At 47.6% G+C, this 18,993-nt stretch overlaps 1 protein-coding gene across 2 annotated transcripts; it reads right to left on the reverse strand.

Annotated features, from left to right (window-relative positions):
• Positions 1–741: 741 nt before the first annotated feature.
• Positions 742–18,993, reverse strand: BDH1 (3-hydroxybutyrate dehydrogenase 1). Of its 2 annotated transcripts, none has more exons than XM_076341062.1 (7): positions 18,924–18,993; positions 17,475–17,606; positions 14,332–14,404; positions 12,749–12,859; positions 7,449–7,590; positions 4,036–4,188; positions 742–2,602 (listed from the first exon to the last, which is right to left on the reverse strand). In XM_076341062.1, exons 2-7 carry the CDS (start codon positions 17,555–17,557, stop codon positions 2,133–2,135), a joined length of 1,032 nt encoding a protein of 343 aa, XP_076197177.1. In that variant the 5' UTR covers positions 17,558–17,606; positions 18,924–18,993; the 3' UTR covers positions 742–2,132. The 2 variants fall into 2 exon arrangements, with proteins under 2 accessions (XP_076197177.1, XP_076197178.1); XM_076341063.1 differs by lacking the exon at positions 18,924–18,993 and adding an exon at positions 18,355–18,457.

Raw genomic sequence — 18,993 nt, forward strand, 5'->3', positions numbered from 1 at the left:
GCATCCCAAGCGGAATTACATGATTTTTTGTGTAACTTAGCATCGTGGGGCTAAATTTTTAGACTACAAGAACTTTTCTTGTAAAGGCTTTTCTCTTTCTGCTGTGTCACCTGCTATCCAGGTGCAAACATTGTTATCCAGGTGCTTTGCTCTGCGTGGCAGGTTAGTCCCTGTGCCTGCTGGGTCTCTTGTGGTTCATACTCTTACGTTTTGTCCCAGAGAGACATTTTCCACTTACTGGAAAATGAGGCAATACTCCTCCCTGCACCACAAGATGCAGCTACCACTGCTAGGACTCTGGGGAAGATCACGAAGCCAGCAAGTCTCTCCCAGGGTTTTATTTCGGGTCTGTCAGTGACCTGCTGCGTGCCTGCCCTGCTGAATCACCGCCATCCCCCTCCCCTCTTCAGAGCTCAGTTGCTCTTCCCGCTCCCTGGGAATAATCCATAATAATCCTTTGTAATCTGTGGGAATCCGGTACAGATACAGGTTGAAGAGCTGTGAATACAGAGAGTCCAGGGGTTAGGCATACTTGTCACGAGATGCAGGATACATCTGGTACTCCTGTGGAAGTCTTGCACTATCCAACACGGACATGTAAGACCCAAGACTGCAAATCAGCCTCTGAATGCAGTGTGTATGCGTAACAGGCGTGAACATCACCAAATTAAAAAAAACACCACTAACGAATATGAGCTTTTCACCTTAAATATTAAAAAATAAAGAGAGGGAGCCTCTGAATTTTGTTACCATTCATGTATACATTTATTAAGCCAAAGGAGTTTGATCATGTCACGGTATGTTACTAGAGCACGTGAGATCCCTTCTCTTTAACTTTGCTAACAATGGTATTTTAATTACTTGTTTGATTTTTGCCTTTCAAGCTTAAAAAAAAATTAACTCTTTCTGCATTTTTCCGTGAAAGGATCTTTTACGTTTTTTTCTTTTCTTTTCTTACAGTACAAAACAAACGTTTCTCAGACATGTAAACAACCATCATGGAAATGAAACTGCTCTTACAAGTTAACTCTATTGTTATGGACGTTCTGGTAGATTTAGCTCATGTTAGATGTATTTCAGCTCAGCGACTCCTTCAATGGAAGTTACTATTGTTATCGTCACCTGCACTGCAATAGTGCCTAGAGGCCCCGGTCAGGGTTAAGGCCCTTCTGTGCAAGGTGCCGTACAAATATTTTGGTGTAACTCTGAGGTCCCTGGTAAGAGCGGCATTCACTGATGTGACTATAACCCTCTGCTTCCCTCTGCTCAGCAGTGATCCTCACAAATTATAGGACCTGGACTGAAACTATTCTCCAAACTAAGTCTGGAGTTGATGTTCAATTACTGTTGAAGAGAAGAGAAATGTTACTACGGGCCAATCCTGATGCCTGCAGTCCTGTGCGTAAAGCTGCTCACACTCATGGGAATGCTCATATGAGTAAGAAACTCCTGTGGGAAAGGTCTGCAGGATTGAGTCCCTGGATCATCGAACTCCTTTGCAAGAAAGCACGCAAGAAAAGCAGACTGGTTCCTTTTCTCTAAGGTTTCATCAGTATAACTCTAAGAGAGAAAGGGACAGGGTCAGGTGCTCAGTTTCAGCACCTTGAGCATTTTGAGTTCTGATCCCCAAATTAAAGAAATCTCTGCTCTGCCTTGGGCTACTGTGACCAGGCCTGGAAAAGTCTGTGGGACACTCTTTGTCATTAGGAGGCAGTGGTTTGCTGTTACAGCATGGAGGGCTTCTGTTTTATGGTGTGAAGGCTGCATCCTAGGCAGGAATTGTGAAGATTGTGTTCAGCCATCAGCAGAAATTATTCTGAAAACACTTCAGAGCAATTGCAGTTTAAATAATGATTTTAACTTGACATTTGAGGTGAAAAAAAAAAAGATTACATGAAATAAATAGCAAAGAATCAATGTCCCTGCACAAACATAATGTATTCCTGCCTGTGAAGCATCCCTTGCAAATTACTGCCCTTTAGGTTATGTCAGATGTTTAAATGAACCCTTTAGAGCTAAAATACAGTACTCTGAAATGAGGTTAGAAAAATTTAAAAATGACTAATGGGAAGTGTGTACAATGCTCTCTTTAAAACAAATTTCCCACCTGGGTAGCCTAGGAGTGTGAGGCCTCAGTAGACATAGAGCCGGTCTGAAATGGCAGCGGGCATGTGCGTCATGATCTGCATGCGCAGCCACCAGTAGTAATCCATGGGGTGGTAGCGGGTGTAGGGGGTCGTGGAGGTGAGCGCATGGGCGACGCTTTCGATGACTGGTGAGGTGTCTGTCGAGCCGCTGTTGCAGTACGTCTCCATCTTGCTGACCTGCTCATCGAAGTACTTCCTGCCATAGTCGTTGCGCACTATCTCAGGGAGCTCGTCCCACATTTTGTCGGCTATGGCTTTGATTCGCTCGGGGCTGTACAGGTTGGTGGCAGCTATGAAGTTGCCAGGCTCCACGATGCTGACCATTACTCCCTGGGGCTGCATTTCGTACCGCAGGCAGTCAGAGAAGGCTTCCACACCAAACTTGGTGATGCAGTACGGTGACCGGGCAGGACTGCCCATCCGACCCATCATGCTACTGATGTTCACCACACGACCTAGGCAGAGGCCAGGCAAAGCACAGCTGAGCTGTGGTACCTGATCCAAAGCAGATACCTGACACGTACCACCCAACAGATTCCTGAACGTGCATCCACCCACCCACTGCGTATCTGTAAGGGCTGCCTGGCAGACCTGCCGGTGGCTCTATCTGAGCATTGCTGTCCTATGCAATGGCCTTCAGGCAGGAGAACAGGCCCATTGCTTGTGCTCCCTGGATCATTATACCTGAGGGCACAGGCACATGGTGACACACAAAGCTCAGTGCTACGGGGAACACAGAAGAGGCTGGGCAGAACCTGCACGGTGGGAAACAGGATTGCTCAGCAGCGATCAGGGCTGAGCCCAGACAAGAGGGAGCTGCAGCAGAGAAAGCCTCTGGCACCAAGGCTGAGCTTGTTTATTTGCAAGTCAAGGGCACAAAATCTAGGAGCCCAATGGTGGCTTATAGTGTCTGCCTCTTAAAAGGGAATGGGTTGCTCCTGCACCACAAACGGCAGAGCAGTGTAAGTAAGTCCACTGCACCCTCTTCTATGTGACAGCTGGATTACGGCTCCAGGCACAGAACTGGGGCCTTTCTCCTCTCCAGAAGCCATCCATTTTGGCTGGGGAGACTGCTGGTAGGAGACTGTGAATGCTGCAGTCTAATCAGAGGTTGCAGTTCTCTGCATTTTCTATCAGTGCTCATTGCTGAGTTGGGTTAGAAAGAGAAACTTTGACCACAGAAGTGGATACCTTTCCATGGTGTAAGAAATGCTCCCTGGGCCACATACAGCCCAGGTCTGCAGCACAGGACTATGAAACCAACATTGTTAATGTCTGTGGATGCCTCAAGAGTTAAAAATATTCTCATTTAGTCAGGTAGTTGCCCCCAGTACAGGAAAGCTTTTGCCCCTTTATGCCGAGACCCATGCGAGCTCCAGGTCTGTGTTCCTTTCCTGTAAAAACCCCACCTCTCATACGTTACAAGCTCCCGAAGTAACACAGTGCACAGCTGACAACTTCCCTGCAAGACGCATATCATAGTACACTGCTGCTGCCCAACCTGCCCAGCAGTGGCACAGCTGGTTTTTGTATAGAGGGGAGGATTGCTCCTCGCACTGGAATTTATGGTGAGCTGCAGCTTCTGAACAGGTAGAAGAAGGTATGATGGATTAGATCTTGCGTGGGATGTTGCAGGAGAAGGCAGCACAGATGGGGAAGACAAATAATAACTGGTTTTCAGGACTGCTGCCTTGCTGTGTAACTCAGAGTAGTTAGGAAATCTGTCATTTGTGTGTATGCTGTGGGTCCCATTCTGTCTGTAAAGGTATGAAGGTGGCCAGTGCTGCAGCGAGAAGCTTGATAGACCTTTTGGCCTCTAACACAGCAAGACATGGAGCAGGATGGGAAACCTGCTCCAGGGAGTGCCAGTCCGGAGGAGATCACTCACCCTTTGACCTCCGGATGAGCGGGAGGAAAGCCTTGGTGGTTCGCACAGTCCCCCACAGATTCACTTCAGCTACCTCCATGTAGGTGTCCATGCTTGTGAACTCTACTTCCCCGAATGTGGAGATCCCAGCATTGTTAACCAGCCCCCAGAGCCCTGGAAGACAAAATCAAGCAGAAAGCTTTCCCTCTGGGACGCTAATGAGAGCAGCTTGGAAAAGGCCTTGCTAGTAGATTATGGAACCACACAACAGAGCTTTTCATTAAGACCTGTAAAGATGAAAGCCCGACAGAAGAGACTCCAGCGTGAACCTCAGCCTCCTGAGCAAATATAACCACAATCAGGATCTGCCTGTACTGCCCAACACTGCAGCCACAAAGTACCATGAATAAGGCTTCCCAGGAAGTTCTGAGCCAGCAAACAGAGAACTTCATCCTTGTCTAAGCTGTTCTCCTTGCCATTCTCTTTTTATCCATTGTGATTTTTTAAAAGAAGCAAAATATAGTCTCTAAATGCAAATAGTAAGAATAGGAAAGACCTTGTAAGAAAAAAAAGAGTAATTATTTCAAAGTAAAATCCCTTGTGTCACCGTAAGAACTAGAATGTCTGCAATGCTGGGAAGGGGGATGTGGGTATGGGTGGACATGGGTGGGCATGCATGCCATGGCCTCTCCCTTTTATTCTGCTGCAACCAAGATGGCAACAACTGAAGCTACCAACTCATTTGGCAGTGAAAAGAAAGATTTTAAGGGAATTTGGAATAAAATGAACTCACTTCATATAATCATTGAATCATAGAACAGTTTGGGTTGGAAGGGACCTCTAAAGGTCATCTAGTCCAACCCCCCTGCCGTGGGCAGGGACATCTTCAACTAGATCAGGTTGCTCAGAGCCCCGTCCAACCTGACCTGGAATGTTTCCAGGGATGGGGCATCCACCACCTCTCTGGGCAACCTGTGCCAGTGTTTCACCACCCTCAGCATAAAAAATTTCTTCCTTATATCTAGTCTGAATCTACCCCCCTTTAGTTTAAAGCCATTCCCCCTTGTCCTGTCGCAACAGGCCCCACTAAAAAGCCTGCCACCATCTTTTTTATAAGCCCCCTTTAAGTACTGGTAGGCTGCAAGAAGGTCTCCCCGAAGCCTTCTCTTCTCTAGGCTGAACAACCCCAACTCTCTCAGCCTGTCTTCATAAGAGAGGTGTTCCATCCCCCTCATCATTTTCATGACCCTCTTCTGGACCCGCTCCAACAGGTCCGTGTCTTTCTTATGCTGAGGGCTCCAGAGCTGGACGCAGTACTGCAGGTGGGGTCTCACCAGAGCAGAGCAGAGGGGCAGAATCACCTCCCTCGACCTGCTGGCCACGCTGCTTTTGATGCAGCCCAGGATACAATTCGCCTTCTGGGCTGTGAGCGCCCATTGCTGGCTCATGTCCAGCTTTTCATCCACCAGTACCCCCAAGTCCTTCTCGGCAGGGCTGCTCTCAATCCCTTCATCCCCCAGCCTGTAGTGATACCAGGGGTCACCCCAACCCAGGTGCAGGACCTTGCACTTGGCCTTGTTGAACCTCATGAGGTTCACACGGGCCCACTTCTCCAGCTTGTCCAGGTCCCTCTGGATGGCATCACGTCCCTCTGGCGTGTCGACTGCACCACTCGGCTTGGTGTCATCTGCAAACTTGCTGAGGGTGCACTCGATCCCACTGTCTATGTCATTGATGAAGATATTAAATAGTATTGGTCCCAATAAGGACCCCTGCGGTCACCACTCGTCACCAATCTCCATCTGGACATTGAGCCGTTGACCACTACCCTCTGGATGCGACCATCCAACCAATTCCTCATCCACTGGACAGTCCACCCATCAAATCCATACCTCTCCAGTTTAGAGAGCAGGATGTTGTGGGGGACCATGTCAAAGGCCTTACAGAGGTCCAGACAGACGACATCTGTAGCCCTTCCCGTGCCCACTGATGTAGTCACTCCATCAGAGAAGGCCACTAGGTTGGTCAGGCAGGACTTGCCCTTGGTGAAGCCATGCTGGCTGTCTCGAATCACCTCCCTGTCCTCCATGTGCCTTAGCGTAGCTTCCAGGAGGATCTGTTCCATGATCTTCCCCAGCACAGAGCTGAGACTGACTGGCCTGTAGTCCCCCGGGTCTTCCTTTTTTCCCTTTTTAAAAATGGGGCTTATGTTTCCCCTGTTCCAGTCAGTGGGAACTTCACCGGACTGCCATGACTTCTCAAATACGATGGATAGTGGCTTAGCAACTTCATCCATCAGTTCCTTCAGGACCCGCGGATGGATCTCATCGGGTCCCATGGACTTGTGCACCTTCAGGTGCCTTAGATGGTCTTGAACCTGATCTTCTCCCACAGTGGGCGGCTCTTCATTCTCCCAGTCCCCGCCTTTGCCTTCTGCAGCTTGGGTGGTGAGGCTCAAGCACTTGCCAGTGAAGACTGAGGCAAAAAAGTCATTAAGTACCTCCGCCTTCTCCGTATCCCGGGTAACCAGGTCTCCTGTTTCATTCCAGAGAGGGCCCACATTTTCCCTCGTCTTCCTTTTATCCCCGACATACCTATAGAATCTTTTCTTGTTGCCCTTGATGTCCCTGGCCGCATTTAGTTCTATCACGGCTTTAGCTTTCCTAACCTGATCCCTGGCTGCTCGGGCAATTTCTCCGTATTCCTCAAAATCCAAAATAAAAGATTACTGGTTGTTCTGCTTTTAAACAACCTTCATGGGTTGAAGCGTGGATGTTCTTTAGGGGAAAAATGTAGTTCACCAAAGAGCAGAAAGGTTTCAGGAATGCACGAGCAACTGGGATTTTCACAGTACTGGAGCAGAATTTGCTGTCATCACCTCAGCAGATCGAGGTAGGGAGGCTAAGAAAGTCAGTTACAGCTACCCCCTGAACTCTGAAATCTGTAATATATGATATTATCTGCAATGGCATTAATAATGGTACTCAGCTGGCTTCATGGGAAATCCTTTGGAAAACCTCTCCATTTCCTTTGCCTTTTGAAAGTTTGGGGGAGACATTTCTGTTGCTAATCCCCAATCTTTGGGCACTGGCCACGTTTTACAACATAAAGGAAGTCACAATAAAGTTCAGGTCACAGGAAAAAAGCACTAATCCCAGGGCCTTGAACACCACCCTGATTTCTCCTGATGTCCCCATAGGAGCTAGTGGTGAAAAAAGCTGTTTTCTTTGTAGATGCTGTCTTAAGTGAGAAGCTGCTTTCTGGTATGACACAACATTTAAACAGGCCATTTACTCTGCACTGTTGCTCCTCAAAGCTTTGTGCCCTTCAATCATATGCTCAGCTTTTGAAATACGCCCTGAAAATGCTCTCAGAGCCCAGCTGAGGGAGCTCCTGCCACCTATGTGACCTTAGAGCCTACTGCATGCACCTACCTTTCTCTGGGTCCTCCAGGCTGCTATTCACATGCTCCACTGCTCGGTCCACTTCTTTGCTGTCACAGACATTGAGCTGGACAGTTCTCATTCGATCACTGTTCATGTTGTCCAGATCCCTGGAGCCACCATCTCCCTTGTCCTAGAGGGGAAGAAAGCGCTGGTTTGAATCTGGCCAAAGAGCTTGTGTAGAAGATCAAATGCATAGCAACCATAAAATCAAGCAAAAGAGTGCACAGGGCAATCACAGAATAATCAGGACAGTCCTGCAGCTCTCAGAGGAAGGGGAACAGACAGGGCTGCTCCTGCAGCAGAACACCATTCCTCGAGCATCTCCATCTGACCATGAGCCCTGCCACCGAGTCAGCTGGTGCAAACTGCTTCGACCGCCAAGAAAGCAGCCAGAGCTGGATCTGCCCCAGCAAGGCAACTTCTGCCCAGTACAAGCTCCTGAGATCAGGCGATGCCCCACTACCGCAGTGGTGGGAATGTAGTGCCATTCTCACTTTGGCTTGCATATGGGGCACAGCAAATAGCTGGGGAGCGGCTGCACATGTATGTTGCATGTGCTTCTCAGTCGCGTTGCCAGCTCTGGGAGTGACAGTCCTAGAAGACAGACTGCCTGCCCACTGCTCTCTCCCTTCAGCTGATCTACGCACACAGCTCCCACTGCCTGGAAACCTACCTACTGCCTCCAATGGACTCCTACAGAGTCCGATCATCAGGTGCCTGGCCAGCTTGCCTGCTAGCAATTCCCCCCGGCGTCTTTTCCAGCATCTTGCTCTCTTCTCTGCATCCCCCCATGAGCTTTTCTTCACTCCCATTTCCCGTCTCCACTCCTTTTTTTCTCAGCTCACAACAGATTCCCCCAGTATACACATATCCACTCACAGCCCACAGCCATGTAACTGCGGCCAACCCCTGAGATACCTTTCACATGGGCTAGATGCTGCTGGCAACAAGGCTGCCATGCCCAGAGCTAGTCCCTTCACAGTGGTAAAACCTGGCTATGGTCCTTCCAGGACACAGGCATGGGATATTAATAGGAGTTTGGGACTATCCCTGAATTACTCCCATGGTTATAAGCTACTGGACTGTGCTGGACCACTCCAGGGTACTTTTGTAGAGGATGGTGAGGTCTAGCTCTGAAAATAATCACTTTTTGGGAACATCCCTGTCTTTACTGTAAGAAACTCCCTCTGTCCCCTCAACATCATCCCTCACTAGAAGTCTTTTACTCCCCATTAACATGCTAGCCATGGAGCATGTCCCACAGGATCATCTGACAGCTGCTCAGCTCTTCTTCCCCCATCACTCAACCCTCCAGGTAGCCCCACTCGCTGTGTCAGCATCAGCAGGCACGCATCATTCACTCCTGAGCTTTTACAAGGCAGGTGTGACAGACAAGGCTTTTTTGGATAGATAGCTTTTTTCCCTCTGACCTGGAACAGATCAGTTCTTCGTGGCAGGGCTGTTTCCTGATAGCTGAATGATACTAGCTCATTCTAAACACCTCGAGCCACAGGCACTCCCTGTCAGAGACTGTCAGTAGTCAGCTGTCAATGAGATGGTGCTCATCTCTGCAGTCTGAACCCAGGCTTCCCATTTGCCCCCCCCAAGAGTGAGTCCCCTTCAGACATCATGCTGGGTGGCCATACATCCCCCTGTCTCTGTGCCACCTGGTCTTCCAAAACACCTTCTTGGCTCCTCTCATTCCTGGGCTTATCCACTGTGCTCACAGACAGTTCGCTAACTTAGGTACCCGATGTCTCTTCTGTCTTCTTCTCCACCCTTCTTTATTCCACTGCAGACTGTTAATACCGGTTAGTGTTTGTCCTTAAGAGAAGGCATCTACTGCACTCTCTTCACACAGAAGCATAACACATACAAAATGGAGCAGTTAAAAGTCCCATGCACAGCTTAGTGGTGTTTGCTTTTAATGGTGACTGAAAACAGAGTTTTGTGCTAAGTTTGCTGTTCACTCAAAAGTACTGTGGTGCTGAAGCCAGTGTGTATGGCAAAGCATTGAAAGGCATACAAGTGGCACATGTGGGAATGCCAATGGGGAATCAGCAAATGCAAGCATGCAAGTCCTTTGGAAACAGCAGATATGGCTAAAGGGAAGGGGAAGAACAATAAGGCCAAGGTGCTTCTTTCCCCAATCCCAGGTCTGTGAGGTGCTACAAAATCTCTGGGCCACAGCAACACACCAGCCTCAGAGGCCTTGTAAGCTCTACCGGGACCTTCACAGCATCCTCTTCTTCCTTCCCTACAGGGTTGGCTCAGCAAGCCAACATCCCTCCTGCCCTCCCACCCACATGCAGCTGGGTGCTTGGACAGGGACCCCTGGGGCTGGGATCCTGGCCAAGAGTTGGACTCTGGGCATTAACCCAGACCCACAGGGCCATTCCCTTGACTCTTCAGAAAGGGCAGATGGGTGGTATGTCAGGCACCCTGTGATTGTGTCATGCTCTCCTGGCACGGGATGCAGCCTGTCCCACAACCCCTGGGCCCACACACAGCAGTGGAAGGACCTCCTCATGCTATGCCAAGAGACCAATACATCTCTGCTGTCAGTCCCAGGGTCCACTGTCCCCATGGCAAGAGGTCCCAGCTCTTGCATACTGAAAAAGCACACCGCTGCCCCATCTTCCTCTTTCCATGGTAATACCCTCTGGGGCCCATGGGCTTCAGCTTGTATCTTTATCAGTGTGTCCTTGAAGTGGTATGTAACACCCTGTGGCTCTGAGCACCCTTGTTGAGCCCTACAGTAACTGGCCTGCATGCTGGCTTGCTCAGATAACCTCTGCCTTCTCATCCCCCTGCAAGCCCCAACAGGCCTGAGCACACAAAGCAAAGCAAACAGGGGTTCCACCACATTCCTGACAGCCGTGACAAACATCACATATGTCCACTGGTAACAGATACTGATGGAAAAATACCTTCTTCATCTTGTGTCAGCTGGCTCCTCCAGCTATTAACCAAAGAGGAAAAAATAAGACAGCTGCAGCGTGATCGTTCATTGGATCCAGTCTACCACTGTCTTTTGGCAATGAAGCATCAACACAGCTCTCACATGAATATATTTACCAGTGAAAATGTTACGAAGAAACTGTGTGTGAAATAGCACACTGTTAGCACAGATCCATCCTTGGGCTCCCCTCAGTTGTGACTCTAAACACCTCTCTCAGGTTTCCTTCAGGAAAAATAGTCAGGCGCTCAGGATCTGGCCACTCTAGGAAACCTTTCCTGATTGTGTCAGCAATGCACACACTTTTAATCTGCAATAAGGACGTGACGTTCCTAAGAACAGTGCATACCCTGAGGACACGATAGCTCCCCAAGCTCGAGTATGCTTCTGATGTGCAGGTGTGCTGTGAAAAACAGTCCCATGAAAATAACACTGAAGTTTCATAGGCGTTTCCTTTCTGTCAGGGCTAGGTCAAATATACCCAAGCAAAAGATAATGCTTCTTATTTCTACCTCCACTTCTATCCAGCATCTAAAAACACACCAGGCTTTTTCTGCCTCTAAAATCAGCACCAGCAATAATTACACTCCGATCAGAATCCTGCTTATGGTTTTGCTAGTGAAACCTGTGGCAGAATGAGAAATCAGCTCAGTCTCCTGGAGATGTTTTAGTTCTACAGAGCAGTTCTACATAAAGTATATGGCCTGAAGACACATAGGAGGCCAACCTGTTAACTAAGGAGCTTTGGCATTTTAGTTTTTCTGATGACAACTGCTGTTACCAGTCTTGCCATAGTCACACAGATTTTGGAACATGGGATGTGAGTCCAGCTAAAGAAGCAACATTTAATTACACAGTGATACAGCAAAGCTTTCTGCTGATTTTTGGTGAGGAAATAAATATTGATCAAAGCCTAAAAGAGTTCTGGCATGCTGCTGCGTGTCAGCTTACGCTAAAATAGTCAGAGGCCAAGATTTTCCACTAACATGCATTCAGTAGGATGAGTACTGAAGATACCAAAATGGAAGGGAGGTTTCAGTGACAGTTAAAAACATGCCCACTGAAAATCGGGTCTTTCTGGCAGCTCAGACAGGGGAAGTGAAACCCAGAAGGAACTTTGCAGCTCTGAAATTTTTGGCTCTGGTCAACATAGAGGCAGTCTACTATTCTAAACAGTGGTTTTTAAGTCTGCAACGTTCTTATTTCTCTGTTGATCTTCAGTTACAAAAACTGAGTAGAAACATCTGCCAAAAAAGTACTCATCTACCCTCTCTCTTCTTGACGCCTTTTGAAAAGCAAGTTTATAAGAAGTGTCTTGTTCTGCTGTGAAGCCTGTAGAGGGAGCCCAGGTTAACAAATAACCCCTTGACCCAAAGCTGAGACACCACAAGGGACAGAGCTATCAAAACACAAACTTTTCTTTTGAAAAAATGCAGCAGAAAGAAACTAATAATTTAAGCAAAACTTAGTAATAATGGAAAAATTAGCAGCAGAAAGTGTATTGAGAACATAAAAAACACCTGGCAAATTCTCTTTAAGTAATATAACTATTCAAGATACATTTATAGTGACGAGTGAGCTAAAAGATTAGGATCAAAATAACCGACCCACCCCAGGATATCCCAAGGAGTAAGTTTGTTTCTGTTTGGAAACGACCATGCAGCTAAAAAAGTGCAGTGCTTTATAAGGAGAGAGAGGCTAAAGCTCTCTCCTACTCTCCATGACCAGGCATCTCTGACTGCCATAGAGAGCGCTCCTGGAGAGTGTATCAAGACTGTGTCACGAAGCTATTTGTGGCCTGATTCTGCTGTCATTTGCACTAGTGGAACTCTGTCACCTTCACAGCGATTTCAGGAGACCCTCAATACACACTGAGGCACGGCTGTACTCATGAATATAGAAAAATATGCTCATACCACACACCACAAAATCACCGGTGGTTTGGTGTATGTCACAATTAATCAGAATAAACCCCGCGTAAATACATATCATCTGAGAGCAGGGCCAAAGGTCCAGACTCAACCTGATCCCAAAATTTGCTTATGGACAAGCCTATAAAATTAGATTTGGGGTTCCAGTCCATCAGATATGGAACAGACCACAACATTGTGATTCAGGCAAGAACCTCCCTAGATACCGTTCAGTCCTGGTTCCGGTCTAGACCAGGTTATGCTCTATGAAATTCAAGCACCCGTGTCCTTCCCTTTGGACTACCAACCACCCTCCCTCTCCTCGGCAGAAAGCTGTGCAGAGTGGAGAGGGAAGACTGGATTTGCTACATGTCTGTGCACGTGCCACAGGTGAAGAATACAGTTTTTGTTTTCCCTACCTTTTGCAGGCAGCCAGCATAAACAATGAAGCCTTTGGTATGCAGGTGCTTGGCCAAGGCAAATCCAAACCCTGAGTCACAACCTGTTATAAGCACAGCTCTGCTGCCAATCTGCAAAACAAAACAGAACAAAACGTGCTGGAATTGAGTATTTGAAATCAGTGATTTGCAGTGCACAGAACAAAACCGTGTCCTTGGCCAGGAGCAGTCCGTTCCAGGGACGTTCTCTACACTCATTGCCAGCTACTGCCACCCAGTGCCTCCTGAAGACAAGAAACGAAGGTTTCATACCAAGTTCACTCCAGTGAGGCAGGATCACTGTCCTCCCAACACAAAGAGAAGTTCGGCACCTCTGGCAACAGGCTCCCAAGGCAAAGAGACCAAGCAAACCACCATTCTCTGGCAGTTCACATCCATCTTGAAATCTGAAAATATACCAGACAGTTCCCAAGAAATGTTTTCCCTTCAGTAGGAACCGTTCCTATATGTTCAAAGCATGCAGGAGTCCGCTATTCTGTGCCATGCAGCCCGTAGGGCGTGGGGAAGATAGCTTGACTGAAGACAGGATATGGGTTAACCTTACTGACTGCTCACTCATCTTTCTCTCTCTAGCATGTAAACCCTCTAGTGCTGGATTTTAAAAGCTAAGCAGAATCAAGTGAGTTTAATATATGAAATTAAGACCAGTTGGTCATCAGTCTTTGTGTCTGTTTTTTGCTCTTCTTATTTTCCAACTTACAATTGAAATAGGAGAAGTACATCTCCTTCCTTCTCCAAACTCCTCCTTCTAACCCAAAGAGAGGCAGCAGTTAAGTAACAGGTTAAAAATTGCGTGGTGCATCAGACATTTCAGCAGCAACAAGTGCACATCCAGCAAGGTGCTGCTGTGGATGGGATTAGGTAATAATTACTTGCAATTCATTCCAACTCATCTCTTTCAACAAACTAGAAATTTGGCTTTCCCGAGCATACACAGGGACTGATCAGGGTCACACTGGAAGCCCAGCAGCAATGCAAGGGCCATATCTGAACTCCTCTTGAGACTCTGTCCCAGGCTTACGGAGCAAGATGTGCATGCTCTAGCACTGCTACAGTGCTGAGTTCTGTGCCACAGGACAGGCAAGAGGGCAAAACATCCCCCTTCCTTTTGTCTGGCACTGTTCCTGGCAAGCTAGGGCCTTCAAGGAAAGGGCTGTTAAAGAAGAGGGTCACTCTCCAGAACAAGCGGTGAGGACACATCGATTTATTTACATCTCTTTACACAACCATAATCCAGAGTAAGTGCTTTATTGAGAATTTGTCATGCAAATTCCCTTCACTCTAAGGTGGACGATTTCATCTGCCGAGTGAGTTCCAAAAATAGAAAAAACCCACTAGTCTGATTGTTTATTTCCATCCTTAGCAGCATGTACCGTGCTACGTCAATGGAAGATCTGTGCTAGGAAAGAATGTGGAGTATGTTGGAGAGGTCCAGCTCGGAGTCTTTCTGGCAAATCAGAAAGAAGAATTTGGTCACCAGGCTTCAGGGATTTTAAAACCCCAGCTCAGCAGAACTAGTTCCTGGAAACCACAATCACACTCACCTGATCGACTTCACTTGCATAAGAGCGGCTGCCACATGGGGACAAGAGAGGGAAGCAAAATCTTTGCACCGGCCTGTTAAAAAAAAAACCAAACAACAGAACAATCAGGCATGGAATATCTTGTCCGTACCCTGGTGCTGCAGCATACACATGAAAAGGAATGTAGTGTTGCCTATATACAGGATGTAGACTGTAATTTGAGAAGCTGGAATCCAGTCTACAGCTCTCCTTAGTCTGAGCCTGTGTGTTTCCTACAGTATGAAACATTTGTTTCTCAAAAGACCTTGATGCTATTTCCAGCTGCAGAAGCTGTCTGGATATTACCAAGAATTCTCAAATAGCTCCTGGTCTGGAGGCACAGAGCTGCTTCCACCCACAAAATGGGCAGTGCAGTATTTTCATTTCTAACACAACAACACTCTCACTTAGAGTTGCACAAAGCTGGGGTAGGGGAAGTTATTAATTTATCTGAAGAAAGTATTCTGCTGTGGCATTGTCTCTTATACCCAGTCTAAGGTTGAATTTGCTTGGATCTATCTTGCTGCTTTTACACACAGCTCCACCCTTCTGTCATTTGGGATGACACTTCTTCCTCTGCCGTGACTACCTATTAGATACTCTTAGATTTTATATCCCCTCTTCACAACTGTTTAAGCTAAGAGACACTATGTCTTTGAGCAATACCTGCCATGCAGATCTGAAGTCCTCCGCATAGTATGTCTCACTCCCAGGAAGACAAACCATGTTCACAAAGACAGACCAGAGCAAAGCAACAATGCCTTCCAGGGAGTGAGATTCTATTTAGAAAAGCTATACTACCAGTAGCATCACACTGTCTTAGGTCTTGCCATCATTCGTCAAAACTGTGCCTAGACAACACACCGGAGTGACCCTAGCCTCTGCCTTTGCCAGCCACCTCTCTGGATTATATCAGCTTTTTAATTTTTGCTTTGGGCACTGACATTGCCCTCCCAGAGCCTTCTGGCCTTCCCCTAGACTTGCTGTACTTCATCAACCCTCTGGCCCCTCTAACAACATCTATCCTTCAGCAGAGCTTATATTCCAGGCCGCTCTTCTGTCTTCTAAGTGAATTTGCATAATCATTCACAATTATCTCCTGCTCAGACATCACAGGTGCTTCCAGGGTGACCTGTGCTACACTGAACAGCAATCTGCAGACACTCTGGCCTCTGAGCTGCATCTTGGGAAAATAAGGCTAGAAAAAGGGTCTGCTGGGGCTGAAGCTTTGAACCAGATGGGAAAGGAGCTGATTTATATTCAGGCAACGGTGTTCGCTCACCTTCCTGCAACTGTTTAGCTCTTTTTCTAACTTTGAGTGTCACAAGCCCAATCAGCTCTTGAAACAGCTACAGCCAATTTAATTGCTGCAAAGGTCAGTCCCCAGGCAAAATCTGTGTTAACATCACTGACCTGCAATCCTGGCTTGGAACTTTTATCTCAACAATAAACTTCTTGGTGTGTCTCAAAGTGCTCAGAAATGTTCATAACATTTCTTTTAGTTGCATGAACTTGATTCTTATTTTTCAGTGTCATCTCTGGTCCTGTAATTTCACTGCAGAGCACTGATTTGCTGCACTCTATTCACAATAACCTGTAGAGAATAACTACTTGACATTCTGCCTACCTTGACCTGAAGGCAAGGGCATAAAATAGATGCTGGCTGCTGATCAGCAGGAATGTCATCAGAGGAAACAGCTACGATGCGTATGCGATGTTAGCCCCCACACTAATGTACCACGAGCCACTTTTGTCATTCTGCATGACTGAATTCTAGAGACTTTTAAAATGCACAGATGGTCCTCAAATTGGATCTGTGCCTGTAACCATGCATTCGCTTTTGTTCAGTTACACCAAAAAAGGCAGTCCTCAGCTTGAAGAGTCAAGTATATAAATGCTACCTCAATGCATTAAGATACCAGTATAGTGACAACACTGCCTTTCAGATGAACAGTTGGATTTCCATTTCAGGTTTAGCAGCTTGTGGGTACTTCAAAAATGCAACACATTTTTGCCCTGAGTACAAGACACACAAAGCACAAATACACAGTAAGCAAAACCAAAGAAGAAGAAGAAAAAAAAGAATATGCTGAAAATTCTTTTCTCAAGTTAATAAAGCATTAATTTGTATTTTTAAGGCCACAGCAGATTCCTGCCAGTGCAGTTTTGGTGTGTGTGGAGTAAATAGGAGATAAAAGGCCTATGTCTGTTTGCATAGGAAATCTCTAACAGCTTAGCTATGTTTAGTCTCTACAACTCCCTGTTATGGGAGCCACCCTTGACGGTGATGGTGCTGGACACCACTATCAACAGCAGTAGAACAACACTGGAGGTGGCAGTTCTTGCTTAGCAAGCCATGAGCCACTTTTAAATGGCTTATGTACAATTAGTGGTACACACACCATAGTTTGGGAACCCTGCTCTAAAGCAAAGCCAGTGAAAGCACTCAACTTGCTCTGAGTTTGGACTAGTAGGGTTCCCATCGTATGTCAATATAAAAGGTATTTTTTTCAGAGCTAGGAATTAGAATTAGATAGGCAATTTTCTGCTCATGTTCAGAAAAAAACAGCTTCATTACTCAGCCCACCTCCGTTTCTCACTAAAACCCTCCCTCTCAACTTTCTCTCATTTCATGTGATTCATTGCCTCTTTAATGAAGTCATAGAAATATATGACAGTTCCTTGCACTGCAGCAAGGCCTACTTGCTGATATTCAGGAATAAATCTTTGCTTGACACTGAATTAATGCTCTACTCAACCCGCTTCTGACTGCAGACGGTTGTCCAAGTGTGAAAAAAACCATGTTGCCAGCCCCTCCTTGCATATAGAGTCCATCTCCTCTGTGCTCAGCTCAATGACTGAGCACTGCCACAGGTTGCCCAGGCAGGTTGTGGAGTCTCCATCCTTGGAGATACTCAAAAGCCGTCTGGACACAGTCCTGGGCAACCAGCTCTAGGAGGCCCTGCTCGAGCAGTGGTGTTGGACCAGATGACCTCCAGAGGTCCCTTCCAACCTCAGCCATCTTGTGATTCTGTAAATAAACTGTCCCACTGAAATCAAATGAGCCCTCGACGTGTGCTTTACTCAAGATCTCACTCCTTCTTCTTCTCCACCAAGTTACTTACCTGAAGCCATTCCCTGGGTCCTTGAAATTCAGGGCTTTCACGGAGAAGCTCAGGACACGCCGGGACAGCTTGGTAGCCAACATGCTCGCAATTAACACAGTCTACCAACAGCAAGACTGTTCTCCCTTAGCTCTGTAATACAAGATAGCATCTCTGTTTTAGTTGCTCAATTATTTTGTAAGTCATGCTGACTCGATGCATTTCAACAAGAAAATAAAGTCCAAAGAACTCATCTTTCCCCCTTGCAGTCCCTCACTGAGATAAACAGCTCAACCTTCAACCACCTCAAGATGCTTTTAAATAAGGAAAAAGATTGTAAGTAAACTGACAAGCAGGGAGGCGTTTAAAGATAATGGCGATTTCTCCTTCTTTAATGCATCTTTAACTGTATTCTCTGGAACAGCTAAAAATTAAGGTACTTACATGCAATATATTATTTCAAGTGAGCTATATGAAATAATTTTAAACTAAAATATAAGTTCAAGTCACAGGTGATGTTATGTTACATGTTCCCAAAGCAATCCTTGGGCTTTACAACTAGTACAGCATGCAGTTAAAAATACATTTCTTTGTAATTAAGTAGCTGGCGATGCTGGACTATGCACAGGGAACCACCATTAAACTCACTATGAGGTGAAAACAGCTCAAGAACAAAGTTAAGTATGGAAAGTTAATTTCAATCATATTCATCTTGGATAAAACCGATGCAGCGCACAAAAAACATCTCCCCAGCTTAACGCACAGCTTCCTTTATTAAAGCAGAAAAACGGTATCTAATTGTTAGGGCTTATTTGCATCTCTGCCGAAGGCTGGGCTGCTTGCTGCGGCAGTTTCAGGGCCTGCTAGGAAACAGGCCTCGACTGAAAACCAGCGAAGTTACCACAGAAAGAGCTATTGTGGGGCACCAAGCTCAGAAGGGAGAGGTCCAGGCTCAGGAGGACTAGCTGGCTCCGGTAATCCTCTGAAATTGAGCCGGTTTGATCAAATTCGAGAGCTCGGCTGCTGCCCACGCAATTTTTTGTAACGAATTTTCTAAGGCGGGGGCGAGGGGACGGGCCTTCCCCGGGCAGGCCACGCCGGTCCTGCCCCACGCAGGGGCGCGGCTCCCGCGGCCGGGAACGGGCTCACGGCGCTCGCGCGCGTGGCGGCCCCACGGCCGCGGGAGCGGAGGGGTACGGAGAGGGGCGCGGCCTCCCACGCGTGAGCGGCGCGGGGCGGGCTGCAGGTGGAGGCCGCGCAGGGGGAGATGCCAGCGCCCCCCGCTTCCCGCCGCGGCCTGCCCCGCCCGGATCGCGCCCTCCCCGCGGGCGGGCAAGGTCACCGGGCGGCCCGGCAGCCAGGGGTCCGGCGGGGCCGGCCTGCCACTGCCGCCGCGACCCCTCCCCGCCCGCCCCTCTCCCGCGGCGGCCCCGAGGCGGCGGCGGCGAAAGCCGACCACCCGCACGTTACCTGGAGCCGGCGGGCCTGCCGGGCGCTGCTGCCGTTTGAATGAGGCTGGGCCGGTGCCCCGGCTGCCGGG

The sequence above is a fragment of the Aptenodytes patagonicus genome, chromosome 6, assembly GCF_965638725.1.
Source record: "Aptenodytes patagonicus chromosome 6, bAptPat1.pri.cur, whole genome shotgun sequence".
Lineage (NCBI taxonomy): Eukaryota > Metazoa > Chordata > Aves > Sphenisciformes > Spheniscidae > Aptenodytes > Aptenodytes patagonicus.

Coding starts and splice junctions, on each gene's coding strand:
- BDH1 (XM_076341062.1), bottom strand. CDS start 17,557: ATGTTGGCTACCAAGCTGTCCCGGCGTGTCCTGAGCTTCTCCGTGAAA. Junction 12,860..14,331: donor ATGCAAGTGAAGTCGATCAG/GTGAGTGTGATT, acceptor TTTGTTTTGCAG/ATTGGCAGCAGAGCTGTGCT. Junction 7,591..12,748: donor ATGCTGGCTGCCTGCAAAAG/GTAGGGAAAACA, acceptor CTTCCCCTCTAG/GACAAGGGAGATGGTGGCTC.